This window comes from Pagrus major, chromosome 19 (genome assembly GCF_040436345.1).
Source record: "Pagrus major chromosome 19, Pma_NU_1.0".
In the NCBI taxonomy this organism is placed as follows: Eukaryota; Metazoa; Chordata; class Actinopteri; order Spariformes; family Sparidae; genus Pagrus; species Pagrus major.
The window spans coordinates 1,806,579-1,824,124 of NC_133233.1; the positions used below are offsets into that span (position 1 = coordinate 1,806,579).

Sequence of the window (17,546 nt, forward strand, 5' to 3'; positions counted from 1 at the left end):
ATCTCGTGATATAGGCCATGCCCATTTCCAGTTGCCAAATTTTTTCGCAAATTTGCAAAGTGTCGCAAACCTACTTTTGCTAACTCCCCCCAGGCAATTCCACCGATTTCCACGAAACTTTGCACACAGCATCTGTGGAGCCTCCTGACAAAAAGTTGTAAAAAGAATTTTGATATTCCAAAGAATACTCAAGTTATTAAATAACAACTTCCTGTACATTTTGTTCCAAACAGGAATTGTTGCATATCTCCACATTGGTCTGTCTGAATGACATGAAACTCAGGTTACTACTTCCCCATGAGACCCTAAGGCTGTGTGCAAAATCTCATGATACAGGCCACGCCCATTTTTGCCTACCGTCTTTTTTTCGCGAATTCGCAAAATGTCGCAAACCTACTTTTGCTAACTCCTCCCAGGCAATTTCACCGATTTGCACCAAACTTTGCACACAGCATCTGTGGACCCTCCAAAGAATACTCAAGTTATGAAATAACAACTTCCTGTACATTTTGTTCCAAACAGACCGTCTTGCATATATTGCCGAAATACAGTCCCATTACCACAACTTTTGCTAATTGTGTTCCATGGCCCGATGACAGTTTGTGCAAAATTCGGTGCAAATCGCCCAATAGGTGGTGCTTTTGTTGCTAAATGACCAAACAACAGCTTGACTGCATTCACTTTTGATTGTAAATTCAGGCTGTGCTCCCTTGCTAATGGATACAAACCTCTGTTTAAGAGTCTGTAGGGTCACACAGTGTAGTCCTCTCATTATTTGTTCTTCATGTAGATTGCAGGGAGTTCTTCGGACTTCAGTGTACATTATTTACTACTGGCAGGAGCAGCCCACCCAAACACGGACGGTTAAGACATGCGTACACAATAATTAGGCAATGGGCCCGGGTGAGCGGCACGCCCCGATGCGCGTGGACTGCGAGGGCCTGTTCATCGCTGCTTGCAGCTTTAATTTGTTATTGTGTCTTGTGTAATAATTTTTTTGTCGATGTTGGTGTTACTGCTTAAGGTTGCTTCTGTTTTGTCTGTAGTGGCTGCTGTTTGAGCTGAGTTTATGTTAGCTTGTGTGCGTATGTATGGACTTTTGCTTAGTGCTCTGCCTTTTAACCTTTATTCAGATTTAGTTTTCTAATCCTTTAATGTATTACTTGTATGTCGATAACTAAATCATTTTATTCTCTTTTAGGGTGACTCTTAACATCAGTCCAGGGACAGCAGATGTAAAATAGCCTTTTGGCAAATTCTGGCATGTTTACATTTGTTAAAATGTTTTATTAATGTGCACTGTCCCTGATTATTAAACCTTAAATAAATACATACTGGGTGAAGGAAGGGAGAGTAGAAGACAGGGGTGCATGGTGAAAGTCCCTGGAGATGAGGAGGAGGGACTGAGGCTGCTGAGTCTGTAGTTGTGAAAGAACATTGTGGAGGAGCTCACAGGCTGCAGCATCATCGGCCAAGGGAGGGATGTAAACAGTTGTGATGATTACATGTGAAAACTCCCTCGGAAGATAGTATGGCCGAATGCTAACAGCTAGTAGCTCAATGTCTCTGGTGCAGCGTTGCTCTTTAACACTGATGTGTCCAGGGTTGCACCATCTCTCATTAACAAACACAGCTATGCCCCCTCCTTTCCTCTTACCGCACTCCTCTGCTCTCCTGTCCACCTATGATCTGAAAGCCTTCCAGGTTTACCAGTGAGTCTGGAGAAAGTCAGTTCAGCCATATCTCTGTGAAGCACATGAGGCTACACTCACGATACTCTCTCTGCAGCCAGGTCAGCGCCATTAGTTCTTCCATCTTATTAGGGAGAGATCTGACGTTTCCCATGATAACAGACGGTAAACATGGTTTATACCATCTTTTCATCGCTGGACACTTCACTCCAGCTCTGCAGCCTCTTTTCCTCCTCCGTATCGCCACAGGGATCTCCGGTTTCTCGGCGTCTCTACGCGTCAGGCGCAGAGCCAACAGCTGATCGCGAGTGTAAACAATGGAGCCATGGCTGAATGGCTCTCCAGCTGAAGTGTTTCTGATAAATAGCAGTATGCAGACTGCTAAAGTTATAAATTGACCATCCATGGTTCCTCACTTGCAAGGTGGGTCAGTGCAGTAGAAACAAAAATAAAGAAATAATCTAAATCTAAAATAAAAGACAGAGCTGCTGTAACTGGCTGCCAATCTTGCAGCCATCTTGGAATTTCGATGCTGGTAAAACATGAAAATGTTAAACAGACTTATTGAGGCAGAGAAAGGTAAAAAGAATAATGTAAACATGTGAGAGGAGAGAAAGGGGCCAGAAGTACGAACTGTGTTCAAGAGGAGAGTCAGAAAATATTTACAGGACTAAGAGATAACATACTGACACATACCTCACTTCTCCCTCAGCTGAGAGTGACACTTTGGTGATTCCAGGTCCTCCTTCCCTTTGAAAATCTCCAAGTTCCTTCCCATTTGTGGCTGTACTGTCAACTCTATAATACCACAGGTAAAAAGTAGCACTGTAACTGGCATGAACTTCAATGACATTACTGTCTATTTCTGTGGTGTCAATTAAGTCTAAAGATACTCCACGTTACAGGGTTGACCAATGTTTTTTTCAGGGCCGATACAGATACTGATTATTAGTTAACAAGGAGACCAATAACAGATGTTTGGAACCGATATGCATTTACAGTAAATAGCAAATATGGAAAATGTAAAAATTCCGAATTTGATACAAAACCTATAAAAAGCATTCACCATATAATTTTACATTTTTGACAAAAGATTTACAAAAAATACTCTTAAATGTCAACGTGAAAACAGATTTCTACAAAGCAGTGTTAATTAATTAAAAATATATCATGTAAAATAAATGATTGCATAAGTATTCACCCCCTTTAAAGTGACTTACCTAATTCAACAGAGGACCAGCCAATTGGTGCTAAATTCGTCGTCTCACAATTAGTGACATGGAAATCGCCTGAGTGCAGTGAATGTGTCTCAAGTGACTGTAGTATAAAGACACCTGTGCCTGGAAGGTCCATGTGTACATGTGTAAATCTGCCTAGAGCAGGTCGTCCTCACAAACTGAGTGACCGGGCAAGAAGGAGACTACAGTAGTGAGGGAGGCCACCAAGACACATTTGACTACTCTGAAGAAGTTACAAGCCTCAGCAACTGAGATGAGAGAGACTCTGCATACGACTGTTGCCCGGGTTCTTCACCAGTCAAAGCTTTATGGGGGAGTGGCAAAGAGAAAGCCATTGTTGAAGAAAGCTCATTAAATCTCGACTAGAGTTCACCCAAAGGCATGTGGGAGACTCCAAGGTCAACTTGAAGAAGGTTCTTTGGTCTGATGAGACCAAAATTGAGCTTTTTGGCCACCAGAGGGGATGCCATGTTTAGCAGACACCAAACACTGCACATCACCACAAACACACCATCCCACTGTGCCCCACTGTGAAGCATGGTGGTGGCAGCATCATGCTGTGGGGATGCTTCTTGGCAGTAGGCCCTGGAAGACTGGTAAAGGTAGAGGGTAAAATGAATGCAGCAAAATATAGGAAAATCCTGGAGGACAACCTGATTCAGTCTGCAAGAGAACTATGACTTGAGATTTATTTTCCAGCAAGACAATGACCTGAAGCATACAGCAAAAACTACACAGAAATGGTTTAAAGACAGCAAGGTGAATGTTTTGGAGTGGCCGAGTCAAAGCCCAGACCTTGAACCAACAGAGAATTTCTGGCTGGACATGAAAAGGGCTGTTCATGCCCAATCCCTGTGCAACCTGACAGTTGTGGAGTAGTTTTGCAAAGAAGAATGGAGTAAAATTGCAGTGTCCAGATGTGCAAGCCTGATTGAGACCTATCCCCACATGACTGTGTGACAGTGACTGCGGCCAAATATTGTACTAAATATGGATTTTAAGGGGATTACTTGTGCAATCACTTATTTTATATTATATATTTAATTATATATATATACAGTTGCAATAAAAATTATTCGACCCCCACTGCAAATTAGGTTTATTGGCAAAATGTACAAACTAGCAGCTGTTTGCAATAAACAAATCAAACAAGAACATGACTTTAATGACTACTGCAGTCTCAAAATTATTCAGCCCCTTCATGACAAGCATCTTTAGTACTTAGTAGAGCACCCTTTTGCTGTTATGACTTGCTGCAACTGTGATGCATAGCCAGACACCAGCTTCTGGCAGCGTTCCTGAGGAATCTTAGCCCATTCCTCATGGGCAAAGGCCTTCAGTTCACTAATATTCTTGGTTTTGCATGCTGCAACCGCCTTTTTCAAATCCCACCAGAGATTTTCAATGGGGTTCAAGTCAGGCGACTGTGATGGCCACTCTAGTATCTTCCAGGATTTCTTCTGAAACCAAGCCTTGGTGGACTTTGGGGTATGCTCGGAATCATTGTCCTGTTGGGAGGTCCATTGACGCCCAAGCTTCAGCTTCCTCACAGACGGCATGACATTTTCTCCCAGGATTTCCTGATACTTGATTGAATCCATCTTGCCCTCCACATGCTGCAGGTTTCCAGTGCCAGAGGATCCGAAGCAGCCCCAGAGCATCACTGAGCCATCGCCATGCTACATTGTAGGCAGGGTGTTCTTTTCAGCATATGCTTCATTCTTCCTCCTCCAGACATACCGCTGATCCATCGGCCCGAAAAGTTCCAGTTTTGTTTCATCGCTCAACAGAACAGAATCCCAAAACCTCTTTGGCTTATTTACAGTATATAGATTTGTGCAAATTGGAGCCGACTTTTCTTGTGCTTTTGGGTCAGTAGTGGTATACATCTTGGAGTTAGGGCATGGAGCCCTTCAGCGTTTAGTATGCGCCTTACTGTCGAAACTGAAACCTCAGTGCCTGCTGCCACCAACTCTTGCTGCAGTCAGTCGAGTGTTTTTGACCACCTGCCTCCTCAGGACTCTGGTGGCAGCCATTGATAGCTTCCTCTTTCTGCCACATCAAGGTAGTGTAGCCACTGTTCCTTTAATTTTAAACTTGCAAACTATGCTTCCTACTGTATCTCTAGGAACATTCAGTGCCTTTGCTATCTTTTTGTATCATTTTCCTTGTTTGTGCAAGGCAATGATCTCTTTAAACTTTTTGGACAATTCTCTTGACTTAGCCATATTTCTAACATGCAATGAAACGTCACCGTCAACAGTCCAGGTATTTGATGTGTTCTATCTCAAGCACAGCTGATGCAACTAATGAATCCCTTGATTGGTTGCATCAGTGCTTGAGACCACACCTGATTTGCAAATGTGTGCTCTTATGAGGAATTCTATTCAGGGGGTTGAATATTTTTGAGACTGCAGTAGTCATTGAAAGTAGGATTTAGTGTTGAATTTGGATGAAATCCTTGTAATATTAGTTTTATTTAACTATCTAAACTGTTCTTGTGTAATTTGTTTATTGCAAACAGTTGAGATTTTTTTACTTTTGCCAAGAAACCTAAAATGCAATGGGGGTTGAATAATTTTGATTGCAACTGTATATATATTTAAGAAATTACATTACTTTGTAGAAGTCTGTTTTCAATTTGACATTAAAGAGGAGTTTTTTTGTAAATGGTCTGACAAAAAAGCCAAATTATAATTAGAAGCCAATGACCATGATTCCATTTGTAAAAGTAATAAAAGGGGAAAACTGGTGAATACTTTTATAGGCACTGTATACCACAAACTCCAAAACAAAGCTTAGCTGAAAAGCCTTTCAGCTTTTGTTTAATTAACTTTCATAGTTTTATGAAAAATAAAAGTGTATCTCAGTAAAATTAATTATACTACTCAGTAGGCGATATGAGGGGGGATGCCGTCCCCCTTGTTAGCAAAATCACCAAAAAGCATCCCCTTTGTTAACCTGCCATCACTCTCCATCCCCTAGTAGCAGAAAGTGTATTACAAACCACAAGCGGCCGCGATCGACGGCGCACAGTGGAGTCAAGCCGTGCATGGCTTGCTTTGCGTTCCGGCTGCCTGGTCGATTTTTGATGGGAGCCACAACAAGCTGCACAGAGCAGATCGTGCTGGCAGAAAGTCAGAGACACAGGAACGGCATAGAGCATCCGGTCAATTTTCAAAATAAAACACCCTGTGCAGGCTCCCGATTGTATGAAAACGAAAAATGACCAGATCAACAAAATCTGAGCAAGTCAACAAAATCAGGCAGGTAAAAGGCTCGGTTCTGAAATGTTCCTGCTGGGTTCTCTTTATACATTCATGGTATGATGCCATGCGGAGGGCGGAACAAAACCTGTAGCAGACGCCACTTCATAGAGCAGCTTCCGGTTGATTTCCAGCATGTCTCTCGTGTAGAGGAGGAGCGCAACAAGTTTGCTTGTTGTAAAACTAAAATGTTACTTATTGTAAGTGTTTTTCGTGTGCCTGTTCAGAACACGGTGGCTTATGTTATGTTGGTAATTGTCATTTTTGTGCTGGTTTATAGTTTAACCATTAGTGAGGTAGCTGTTACATTTCCTGACACCAGCTGTTTTGTCCCCCATTGAAGCGCACTCTGCTGGACAAACTATGTCATTACACCAATTATAAATTAGCCCAAGCATGTTTTTCTGCATTATAGTTTTTAAATATAAGGTTTCATATCGGTGCATATCGGACAATATATACACCGATACTGATATATCTGTGATAGGCTAATATCAGCAGATAAAATCGGCCTACCTATGAATCGGTCAGGCTCTACTATTGTGCACAATGTTCATTGTGTGTCCTTCAAGGAATTTAGATGGTAAAAAATTCCAAGGGGCCATGTAACTTAAAATGACCCTGCTTGTAGTGTATTGTGAGAAACATGAGAAAATCCTGCCTGAATAAACTCAGTCCACTGCATACAATTTAAAGGTGTATTTACTCATTACTTTAATACAGTTATAAAAAGATAATTGTAGTAGGGAGAGAAGGAAGATAACTGGATAAAATGGAATTGTAGAATTAGAAATGTCACAGTTATGGTTAAGGCGTCAACAATGTCCTTTGGGAGGTGTACATAGGTGTGTTGCGGCAGGGTGGGGCTCCCATTGAGCCACCCCCCCTGTTAAAAATTAACAAATCACCTACTGATACTACTGACATTCCACTCAAATGGTCTTCGTATTCCTCCAGATTTCAGACCATTTCTAATTAACCATTAAGTCAGGATCTCACCCTCTTAATTCTAACAAATTAAGAGTCAGTAAAAGAAGTTCATAAAACTGATCTTTTTCCCGTTTCTCTGTGATGAAATCTGACTGAAATCAAGTTTAATGTTTAAATGTGTCTTGTGTTTGGTGGAACCACAGTACCCTCTAGTGGCGAGTCCTGGTACGATTGGATTAGACTGTCGGGAGATCTTTTGTCTAATACGTTTTTCTTGATTACCAGTAAAAGTCTCTAAGTGTGTTTTTATGTTTTGATCCAGTGTTAATTTCTTTTAAGTGTTCAGTGATTTTAATCAGGTCATATTATTTCATTGTTAGACAAAGTCCATTTATTTTGCCATGGTAAAGTTCTGAGAAAGGCGAAGCACGATCTCGAAACATTAAATCGATAGTTTAAATTTAATTAAGTTTTGTGAGTGTAGGCTTATGATATGGTCTACAGTGTGAACATCGTCAGCCCGCCCCTCAGGTCCCGCCTGCCACTCGGGACTACAAAACCGAGAGACAGCTCTCTCTCTCTTCTCTTCTCTTTAAATTTTTCAACCCTTTACTTTATTCTCTACTTTTGCGACACGCTCCTAGGCAGAAATCTCCGCAAAATTGACCATGTGTGATTTTACCTCATATTATAATTTTGAGGTGAGGACGCATTTGCTTTAAGTACTTTTGTTTTTGTTAAATGCTAACAGAACAAACTTCTGCTTTGATAGTTTTTGTTAAGTATCACTATTTTATTCAGTGGAAGTGAATTTAACTTAATTCATCTTGTATTGAGTAATAACTGAGGACTCGCCCGGCCAGCGTTATTCTCTAGTTATTTTCGTCAAGAAAGTTGAATTAGTTCAATCAGAAGTTAAGAGCCACCACTCCGTGCAAGAAGAAGATCTTTATTAAGACCACCACCATTAATAAAGACGTGCAGTAACTGCCTGCTTCAACAAACCGTGCGAGCGGTTTGCAACGAAAGAAAGACTTTGTGCCAAGCCGAGACTGGCCTGCCTCCAACACTCACAAGCGGTGCCACCCCGCTGGGCAGCGGACCGGGACCATCCTGCTGAGTACTGGACAAGTTGCGCTCTCTCTCCGACACCTGGACGAGAGAGTGTGTGATCGGACGAACCGCGACTTCCCTCCGGCTCTTGGACCGGCACTGCAAGCCCGCAGTTGAGCCACGAACTCCGGTGGAAAAACTCAAAGTTGTGGACGTCCCAACTCTCCAGACAAAGTAGGCTAAGCACCTTGCACACTGCTGGATACACACACATGTACTGAGTTGGTGTCTCTTTACTTTTCATTCATAATAATCTTTTATTAAGAAAAATCCGGTTAGGGTCTCGTTTGTGTCAAAATTACTCCCATAATATTTGAATGCTTCCCAGATGCGCGACTTTACCATCTGCTCATGTTCATATAATCCCATTACCTCAATCATATAGTCTCCACATTTTCTGTTATCATTGTTGTTTGTTTAAATCACCCTTTCATTTATTCACCCTGATTTATCTATTAAATAAGCATATTTAACCGTATGTCGTTGTCTGTGCAGGTTTGTTTTTAATGGGGAGAACCGATGGAAACTGTGTAGAAATCACTGCTTCATTTATGAGATTGAATAAATTGATCTGAAATTGATTAGAATTGATACAAGTTAACCTTGTCCAGTCGAATTTGATTAATTACCTCCGGATTATTCAAATAGATAAAACAACGGAGGTGGTGCCCCATTAACGAGTGTTTTATTAATCGCCAATGATTAATGAATTACATTTATTAGTAGTGTATCTCCTACAAGTACAATCATATACTGTAAGTGTATGTGTTTGTGTATGCACCCTTACACTCATATATGCACCATTATAAATTTTTAACAGATGGGGTCGTTAGTTAGACTTATGGGCAAGCAAAAGGACGTTCAAACATACAGCCATATAGCCAGACAGACATACTGTACATTGACATTTTGATGGGTAGGTGTGGTGTATATAAGGAATAGACATAGGAACAAACAGATATTTAGACAGATATATGGTCAAATAGACATGTTATATAGACAAATAGACATATTGACAGACGGCATATGGACAGATGGATCCTATGTGAAAGTGTATAGGTCCACTCAGATTTCAGTCATTTTAGTTTTCTGGGTTGTCAGAGAGTGTGTTGACAGTATGTTTTAATGGAGATTTCTATTAGTTATTTTTTCCCCAAAATTTTCTTGTAATGCCCCCCACATTACAGGTAAATTTGGGGGGGAAAAATGAAATGAAAAAAATTACCATGAACCTTCCCCAGTTGATTACTTATGTTGTGCATTTAATTATCTATTCGTTCATTTTTGTATCACAACTTTTCTGAATTTGTATGTTGAAATCTATTATCTAATTTAATATGTAATTTGAGTAATTTCCTAGAACTAAAATAAACACCCATAAGTGTGTTTTGGCTGTTCTCTTTCCTCTAATATGAAGAAAGAGATGCTATGGAAGATACAAATCCCAAAAACAGAGAAAAAGGGCTGTGGTATTCACTTTTGCTCACAAAATAACAAAAACTTACAACAGCCTAAATGTAAATCTAAGTTCTGTATCATAGGCAACTGGACTTGTTCCAGTTTCTTAAAGATGTTTCACCTTTCATCCAAGAGGCTTCCTTAGGCATTTTAACTCTGTGTGGGTGTCCTTATAGAGTCGTTAAGGACACGTTGTGAGCTCTGAGTTTCAGAGTCGTTAGGGCACTGTGTGTTTAGGGATATTTCTATTGAAATAACTCTATATAGGTACTATATGCATGAAGGAGATTAAGAACTTTGATTTAATTATGCAACCATGTGTTGTATATATTGTATATGTGTATAATCTTGGTAGTAGTTTATAGTTATATAGTTTATCTGCAGTACCTTGCTCAGACTTGTTTGGTCAGAGTTTGGTGAGAAGGCCCTCTCTCGATACAAGAAAGAGAGTGAGCGGAGCACTACAGTCTTTGTTTCTGTGGGTGCACAGTCACAAAATTGTGGAACAGCAATCTGTACAACAGCCCTAAAATCTGCCAGATGACACATTTTAGTGGATTTTTGCCAGCAAGTAAGTGGGGGACTTTGGGTACAGGCAAAATGGAGAGAAGTTTAATATTGTTCATTTGCATTTACTACCAAAATTGAAGTGATACAAAGCAAGTTGAAAATCTGCAAATTTCCTGTTTAAATTAAAGTTTCATAGCATACCATCCCTTGCCTGTCGCCAATCTTGTTACCCCACTTTTAGGCAACCACGATAACACAGTATGTCTAGGTATAGTAATTCAATAAAAGCAGAACTGAGCTGAAAGCTCCTTGCCTGGTTTCCTCTGTGTATAGAGATTCAAGGACTGAGGCAGCACACTCCAGGTTCTTCTTCAGGTCCACCACAGATGCCTCCCCCTTCTCCAGCTGCTTTATAAGACATCGCAACCTGCAACACACCAACCACATCAAGATCAGCATCATTACTTCATCTTAACAATGCCAGATTTTTTATTTAGGGTGTAAAATTGGAAGTGAGTGAAAAAAGGAAACACACAGCTTGTTAGACCATTACAACTGTCCTTTACATTGACACAATGGCTATAAACTTTGATTGTTCATCCATAACTAACTCCTAATGTTAAAAATGTATATAATTTGTATTTTACCATTACACATGTTGCTGAATACCCGAACCTTAATCAGTACTTGACTTTAAATAATCAGTCAAAAAGTCATTATTTAAAGTCAAGTACTGATTAAGGAATAATTTAAATATTGTGGACCTATGGACCTATAAACTTTAAATAATGGGGCGGCTGTAGCTCAGTGGGTAGAGCAGGTGACCAGCAACCAGAAGGTCGCCGGCTCGAACCCCGGCTCCCCTGGGCGGAACCGAGCTACATGCCGAAGTATCCTTGAGCAAGATACTGAACCCCGAAATTGCTCCTGACGTGCAGTTGGCACCTTGTGTGGCAGCCTCTGCCATCAGAAAGGGCCATGCGACGAGCTGGCGACTCGTCCAGGGATATACCCTGGCCTCCGCCCATATGAAAACTGGGATTGGCTCCAGTAACCCCCGCAACCCCCCGAAAGGGGGGATAAAGCGATAACATCCCTGCGACCCTCACATATAAAGCGGTCAAGAAAATGAGATGAGACTTTAAATAATATTTTCTTTGCGCTCACAGCAATAGATATAGACATTGTAAGAAACTGTAGCGACTGTGTGAAAGATGTACACTGATTTTGGGCCATAGTTGTTAGCTTTTTTTTGTCCTTTAACCTTAATCTTACCAACTGGGGTACCTAGAGATCCCAGAGATATACATTTTGTCATCTCTCACATGTGCTTTATTTCTATCATTTCAATTTTTCATGACTTCGTCAATCAGTTTTTTCCAGATGACTTCATATAATTATTTCTCAGTAGCAGTAGTAGAGCATTGCTACAGTTTTGTTACTAATTTTCTACTTTTTCCCCTTTTCTACTGAAGCAGAGCATCTCCCAATGCCGATGCCAGTGGCATCTCCCGACTGTCCAGCCAGACCAGTGGGACAAAACGTCACAGAAAGAAATTCCTCTACCGTGTCTTCTTCTGGCTAATGTCCGGTTGCAGGATAATAAAATGGATGAAATACAACTCTTGCACATTTAGCAACAGTTCCCACATCTTCACTAAGACATGGCTAACTCCTAACATCCCGGATCAAACTGTTGCACTGGATGGGTGGACAGCGTTCAGAAATGACAGAACACAAGACTCAGGTATGAGGAGAGGAGGAGGGCACTGTGTCTACATAAATAATGCTTAGTGACCAAACACAGTCAAAGTGGACTGTGTTTTACCAGAATTTTGAATTGTAAGACGTCGACCATGTTATGCTGCTGTGTACATTCCTTCGGATGAAAACTCAAAAAGTGCACAACATACTCTGGATGATATGCAACAAATTTGAGGTGAATCGTTCACTTTTTCATTAAAGCATGAAACTTGGTATAGTTGTACATTTTGGGGCCCTGAACATTTTCAGAGATGGAGGCATCACAAAAACACCACGTGGTGGCCACCATACTAGCCGCCATAACTGAATTAGAGTGTAACGCCCCTTGTGGGCTGTGGCGCAATGACTTGTGGGTGTTCTGTTGGTGTTGTGATTACGGTTCGTGAATGTATTTGTAAATAAGACAATGTGAAAAATAGTTGCGATAGTGTGTTAATTCATTTCCTTTGTTCTGTGGTTAAATTGTGTTGAGTTGACAAAAATGTTGGCACCGGGAGTGAAGGGGTGTTTGCCAGAAGAGACTTCCAGTCTGTTCAGCTGTTTGTGTGTGTTCAAAAATAATCTGTTGATCCAGGCACACTACTCGTGGGTGTTTCCTTGACAACCCGGTTGTCACAATATATTTTGCATCATATCTCCAGAACCAAACGTGATAACACAAAAAAGGTGATGTCTAACAAAAAGATGATGAATCAATATCAATCAATTCTAATCAATTTCAGTTCAATTTATTCAATCTCATAACTGAAGCAGTGACTTTTACACACAGTTACCATTGGTTCTCCAAATTAAAACAAACCTGCACAGACAACGACATACGGTTAAATATATTTATTGGCTAAATAATTCAGAGTAAATAAATAAAATGGCAAATTAAACAAACAAGATCAACAGGTTACAGAAAGATGCTGAGTCTGTAATGACTAATGTAATGAGTTTATGAGTGAAATATGTGCGGATGGTGAAATTTTTAAATATTATGAGAACAATTTAACGCTAACGGAGCCCTGACCAAAGTTCTCTTAAACTCAAAGGATCTGAATCAAAGCCAAAGACACCAACTCATATTTCATACGTGTGAATCCAGCAGGATGATGGATGTTTATGGAAGAATTATCCTATCTTTATTCAAGAGAGTAGATTTTCCGTTTGAGAGCATAATTTCATTCCTTTTCAGTGACACAGCTCCTTCTCGTGCTCAGATTTATTCTCCTCATGCTTACATTTTGTGCTCGCACTGCGATGTTTGCTGTTTTCTTTCAAAATGTGTGCTTGAACTCAAAAATCACATGCTTGTGCTCACATCTTCTTCTTGCACACAAAAATTTCGCTCGCATTCAAATATGTTCTGTGCTCGCTCAGATCTAAAGTCTTCGCGCTCAGATCTAAAGTCTGCGTGCTCAAACCTGTGTGTGTGCATGCACTCAGAACAAGCACCTCCTCTCCGGTTGAGGAGTCTGCTCAGACTCAAGGCTGTCCCTCCCTGCACTTAAAATATTGTGTTTCACCAGTCAATAGGGACACAGCTAGAGTGTGGACTAATCAAATGACAGATGCCGCCTTGGGTGCGTTCCTTCGCACTTTTTTTGAGTTCTCCGTAGGGGCGGGTATATGGTCTGTTTACTTTTTTTCCTCTTAATATGGAAATGCCCAACATCGATGTCCAGACTGTCCTGTCCTAGGGAGAGGACTCTGACTCTGACAGTCCATGTTGTCCAGCTGCAGATGATCCAGCTGCAGATGATCCGCTTCACAGAGACCACAGGGGGCTCATCCTTCTCACAGACGTTGGTTTGATTCAATTGTTGCCATCTTAAAAATCATCTCATGAAAATACTATTTATTTATTTATTTATATTTACTACTGCATTTTATTGTCTGTGCCTGACACCCAGGACCGTCACCCTACCCTTGACTCCTCGTTTAAGACTGCTCGGTATGTATTGATTTAATGGACATAATGTACACTGCTCAAAAACAAGGGAACACTTAATCGTCACAGTATAACAACTCAGTTAAACTTTGCGGATATCTATCTGTCCATTTAGGAGGCACAAGTGAACGTGAATCAATTTCACCCGCTTTGGTGCAATGTAGAGGCAAAAGCAAGACAACCCCAAACAGGGAATGGTTTTGCATGCGTTGGCCACAGCTCTCTCCTTATCCTTCCTGGCTCATTATTCTCTAGTTTTGTGTTTGGCTAGTGTCCTTGTCACTACTGGTAGCATGAGGCGGTACCTGCAGCCCAATCAGGTTGCACATGTAGTCCAGCTTCTCCAGGGTGGGGCATCCATAAGTGCATTTACAAGAAGGTGTGCTGTGTCTCCCAGCACAGTCTCAAGAGCATGGAGGAGATACCAGGAGACCGGCCATTACACGAGGCTGGACAGGGCCATAGAATGGCATCAACCCAGCAGCAGGACCGGTATCTGCCCCTCTGTGCAAGGAGGAACAAGAGGAGCACTGCCAGAATTCTACAAAATTACCTTCAGCAGGCTACTGGTGTGCATGTTTCTGACCAAACTGTCAGAAACAGACTCCATGAGGGTGGCAGGAGGGCACGATGTCCTCTAGTGGGTCCTGTGCTCACAGCCCAGCACCATGCAGCTCAATTGGCATTCCTGAGAGAACACCAGAATTGGCAGGTCCACCATTGGCACCCCACTCTCTTCACAGATGAGAGCAGGTTCACAATGAGCATGTGACAGGCATGAAAGAGTCTGGATATGCCATGGTGAAAGTTATGGGAGGTGATCCCCCAGGACACCATCCGCCAACTCATCAGGAGCATGTCCAGTTGTTGTCAGGAGTGCATACAGGCACGTGGGGTCCATACACACTACTGAGTCACATTATGAGCTGCCATGATACAATTAATGCAAGTTGGATGAGCCTGTGATTTCAATGTTTTACTTTGATTTTTGGTGTGATTTTGAATCCAGCCCTCAGCAGTTTGATGAATTTGTTTTCCATTGACTGTTGTTACATCATTTTGTTCTCAACAAATTATACAATGTACATCAGTAAAGAATTTCAACTTGAATAATTCATTCTTAATGCATTTTTAGTTATCTGTATTCCAGAAAAGCATATTTACACAAGTCAAGTTGCTTTCTGAGATTACCCTTATTTCTAGTTTCAGGTGGAACAGAGCATATAACTGTAGGGTGCTGGATGATCAACCTTGAGGGTCTTATGTCAGGGCATCCACCCAACCTTTTTGACTTGGCTTGCTGCTCTATATCTTTAACCTACAGTGACTTGCTGCCTGTACACTTGAAATATTTCAAAGGTAAGGCTTATCTAGTTGTCCTATTCTCTCTTTCTGTCTGTGTTTTTCACTTTCAGCATGCACATCTTAAACCCTAATTTCATGCTTCATATATTAGCAGACTTGATTTCTCTCCAATGTCTTATCTCAGACTACTGTGTTTTTCTGGCACTTCATTGGAATCACCACAGAAAGATGGACAAAGGCCAGCCAGGGCAAGAGGACAGGCAGTATTGTTCAGAAGACGTCTGTCACAGTCAATCCCCATGCCATGACTTTTCTGACAAACCTCATGGACTTTGGGGAATTTCCCATAGTTCAGTGAGAGCTCTCTACCCAGGCACTTAACATCATCGTAGCTTCCACTATTTGCCATTTTTGTTTTAAATTATGTACTTGTAATCATATTCTTGTTTTCCTGTCTACTTGATATCCTGTATGCTATAATATGCTATATTTCACAAAAGAATTGGTAGCCCTGCTGCAGAGCACTGCAGAAAAAATACTATTTATGGAAATAGGAAGGTAACATGTAAACTTGTCACATTTTTGTGGTTGTTGCACACATTTACATATGAGTAATTTTTTGGATTCCCCATGCAATGAAATAGGGTGGCTGCTACTGTCCCTCACTGTTTAAACTTGTGTGTTAGTTGTTTTAAGCGATGATGCAGCTTGCCAATGCCTAAATGCCTTGCCTGAAAGACCACTCATGTCTGACTGGCTAGATTTGCCACCATTGAGATGTCTTGGCGGTTGACTTTATTTTTTAATCCCACTGACAAATTGTGTAGCAATACTACAAGTGGCAAGATGCATCATTCCCGAAGTTTATCAAAAGGTTTATTTTGTGTTTAGATCAACATTAATTGAAAGAATTGATAACTGACATGTTGCATACTTGAGCATTCCAACTGTAATGGAAAAAACTGTTTGTGTCAAGAAATTTCTGATTTAATTTGGTGCTGTCTTTTAAAAAAATGTCCATAACTGAATTTATACTTCCTAAGTCTCTTCTTCTATTGAATGTTTTTATTGCTGTGTTGTTGTTAACTAAATTTAAAGTATTTATATGTATTCTTAAACGAGGAATAAGCTGTAAATTACAATTACAATAGGCAAACTGGAGAAAAAACAGTGAAAACCCTGCTGCCAGTTGCTACTGTTAAATCAAGAAAAACCGGCAATGTACTGGAATATAGTCTAAAAGTAAATACAGTATAAGGAGATTACAGTAGGAAAAACTGTAAAATTAACAGCAAAATAATTGCAACCCTGCAGCCAGTTCTTACTGTTAATTTACAGTGTAACTGTCTGTGAGACAGATTTCATTGTGTAAATCTATGTACACATGTTGCAAAGATACATAAATAGGTTTAAGTTCATGAAGTGTTTAAAAAGGTTAATAAATAGACATAAATTCATGACAATAAATAAGAGAATTAAAAAGAATTTATGTTGTGTAAAAATGTGATACTAAATGATTTCAGTTGTGATTTCAAAACCTTCAGGTGAGGACATTTTATTTTGAAAGTGCATGGTCACATGACCCTGGTCTGGTTTTGAGGGTGAACTGTGGGATTGTGGGTCAGAAGCAGAAGCGGGACCACATACATGGAAGCAGGAGGTTATGGCACATGGTCAGAGTTATTCACACTGTGTTCAAGAGGCGCAAACGGTAATTGTGCTTTTGTTTTATCTGTATTTCATTTCTTGGTTGTTTACAATATGCTTGAGCATACAGTATCCTTGTCATGTGTTTGTTTATTCACATTGTGTTAGCATTAGCTTCAATGGACTCATATGAACTCTTATGCTTTTACTTATAGTTTTCACGGTGTTCTACGATTTTGTATCGTCGGTGGAGGAGGAGAAATAAAGCTGAAAATCTAGACATCAGTACGAATCGTGGCCTTTTGTTGGACCAGTGTAGTTACAGTGAAAACGTACCACTAACGTGTCCAAGAGTTGAAAGAGGAGAGCTGCAAATGTCCGACGCCTGCTGGAAGCAAGACTGCTGGAGCGAAGTGGGGCTGGAACGTCCAGGAGCCGACTAGAGAGAGAGAGTGTCTACCGCGGAGCATCGCGACTTCATCACGGCTTGCTGGAGAGAGAGAGAAAGCGAGGGAGGACGGCAGCGTGAACCACCGGAGCACCGCGACTTCATCAGGGCTTGCTGATAAGAGAGAGGACGGCATTGTCGACCGCGAATTACCGCAACTTCACCAACAGAGGGCAGCGTTTACCAGCGAGTGCTACAGCTCTTCATATATCCTTACCTGGCTTCAGCTGGCATGATTTACAG

The 17,546-nt window shown here is 40.9% G+C and overlaps 1 protein-coding gene across 1 annotated transcript in view; it reads right to left on the minus strand.

Annotated features, from left to right (window-relative positions):
• pde1ca (phosphodiesterase 1C, calmodulin-dependent a) overlaps window positions 1-17,546 on the minus strand; it is a 184,310-nt gene that overhangs the window by 133,920 nt on the left and 32,844 nt on the right. The window contains exon 5 of the mRNA XM_073488855.1: window positions 10,520-10,633. Within this exon, the coding sequence (XP_073344956.1) occupies window positions 10,520-10,633 (114 nt within the window). The remainder of the gene's footprint in view (window positions 1-10,519; window positions 10,634-17,546) is intronic.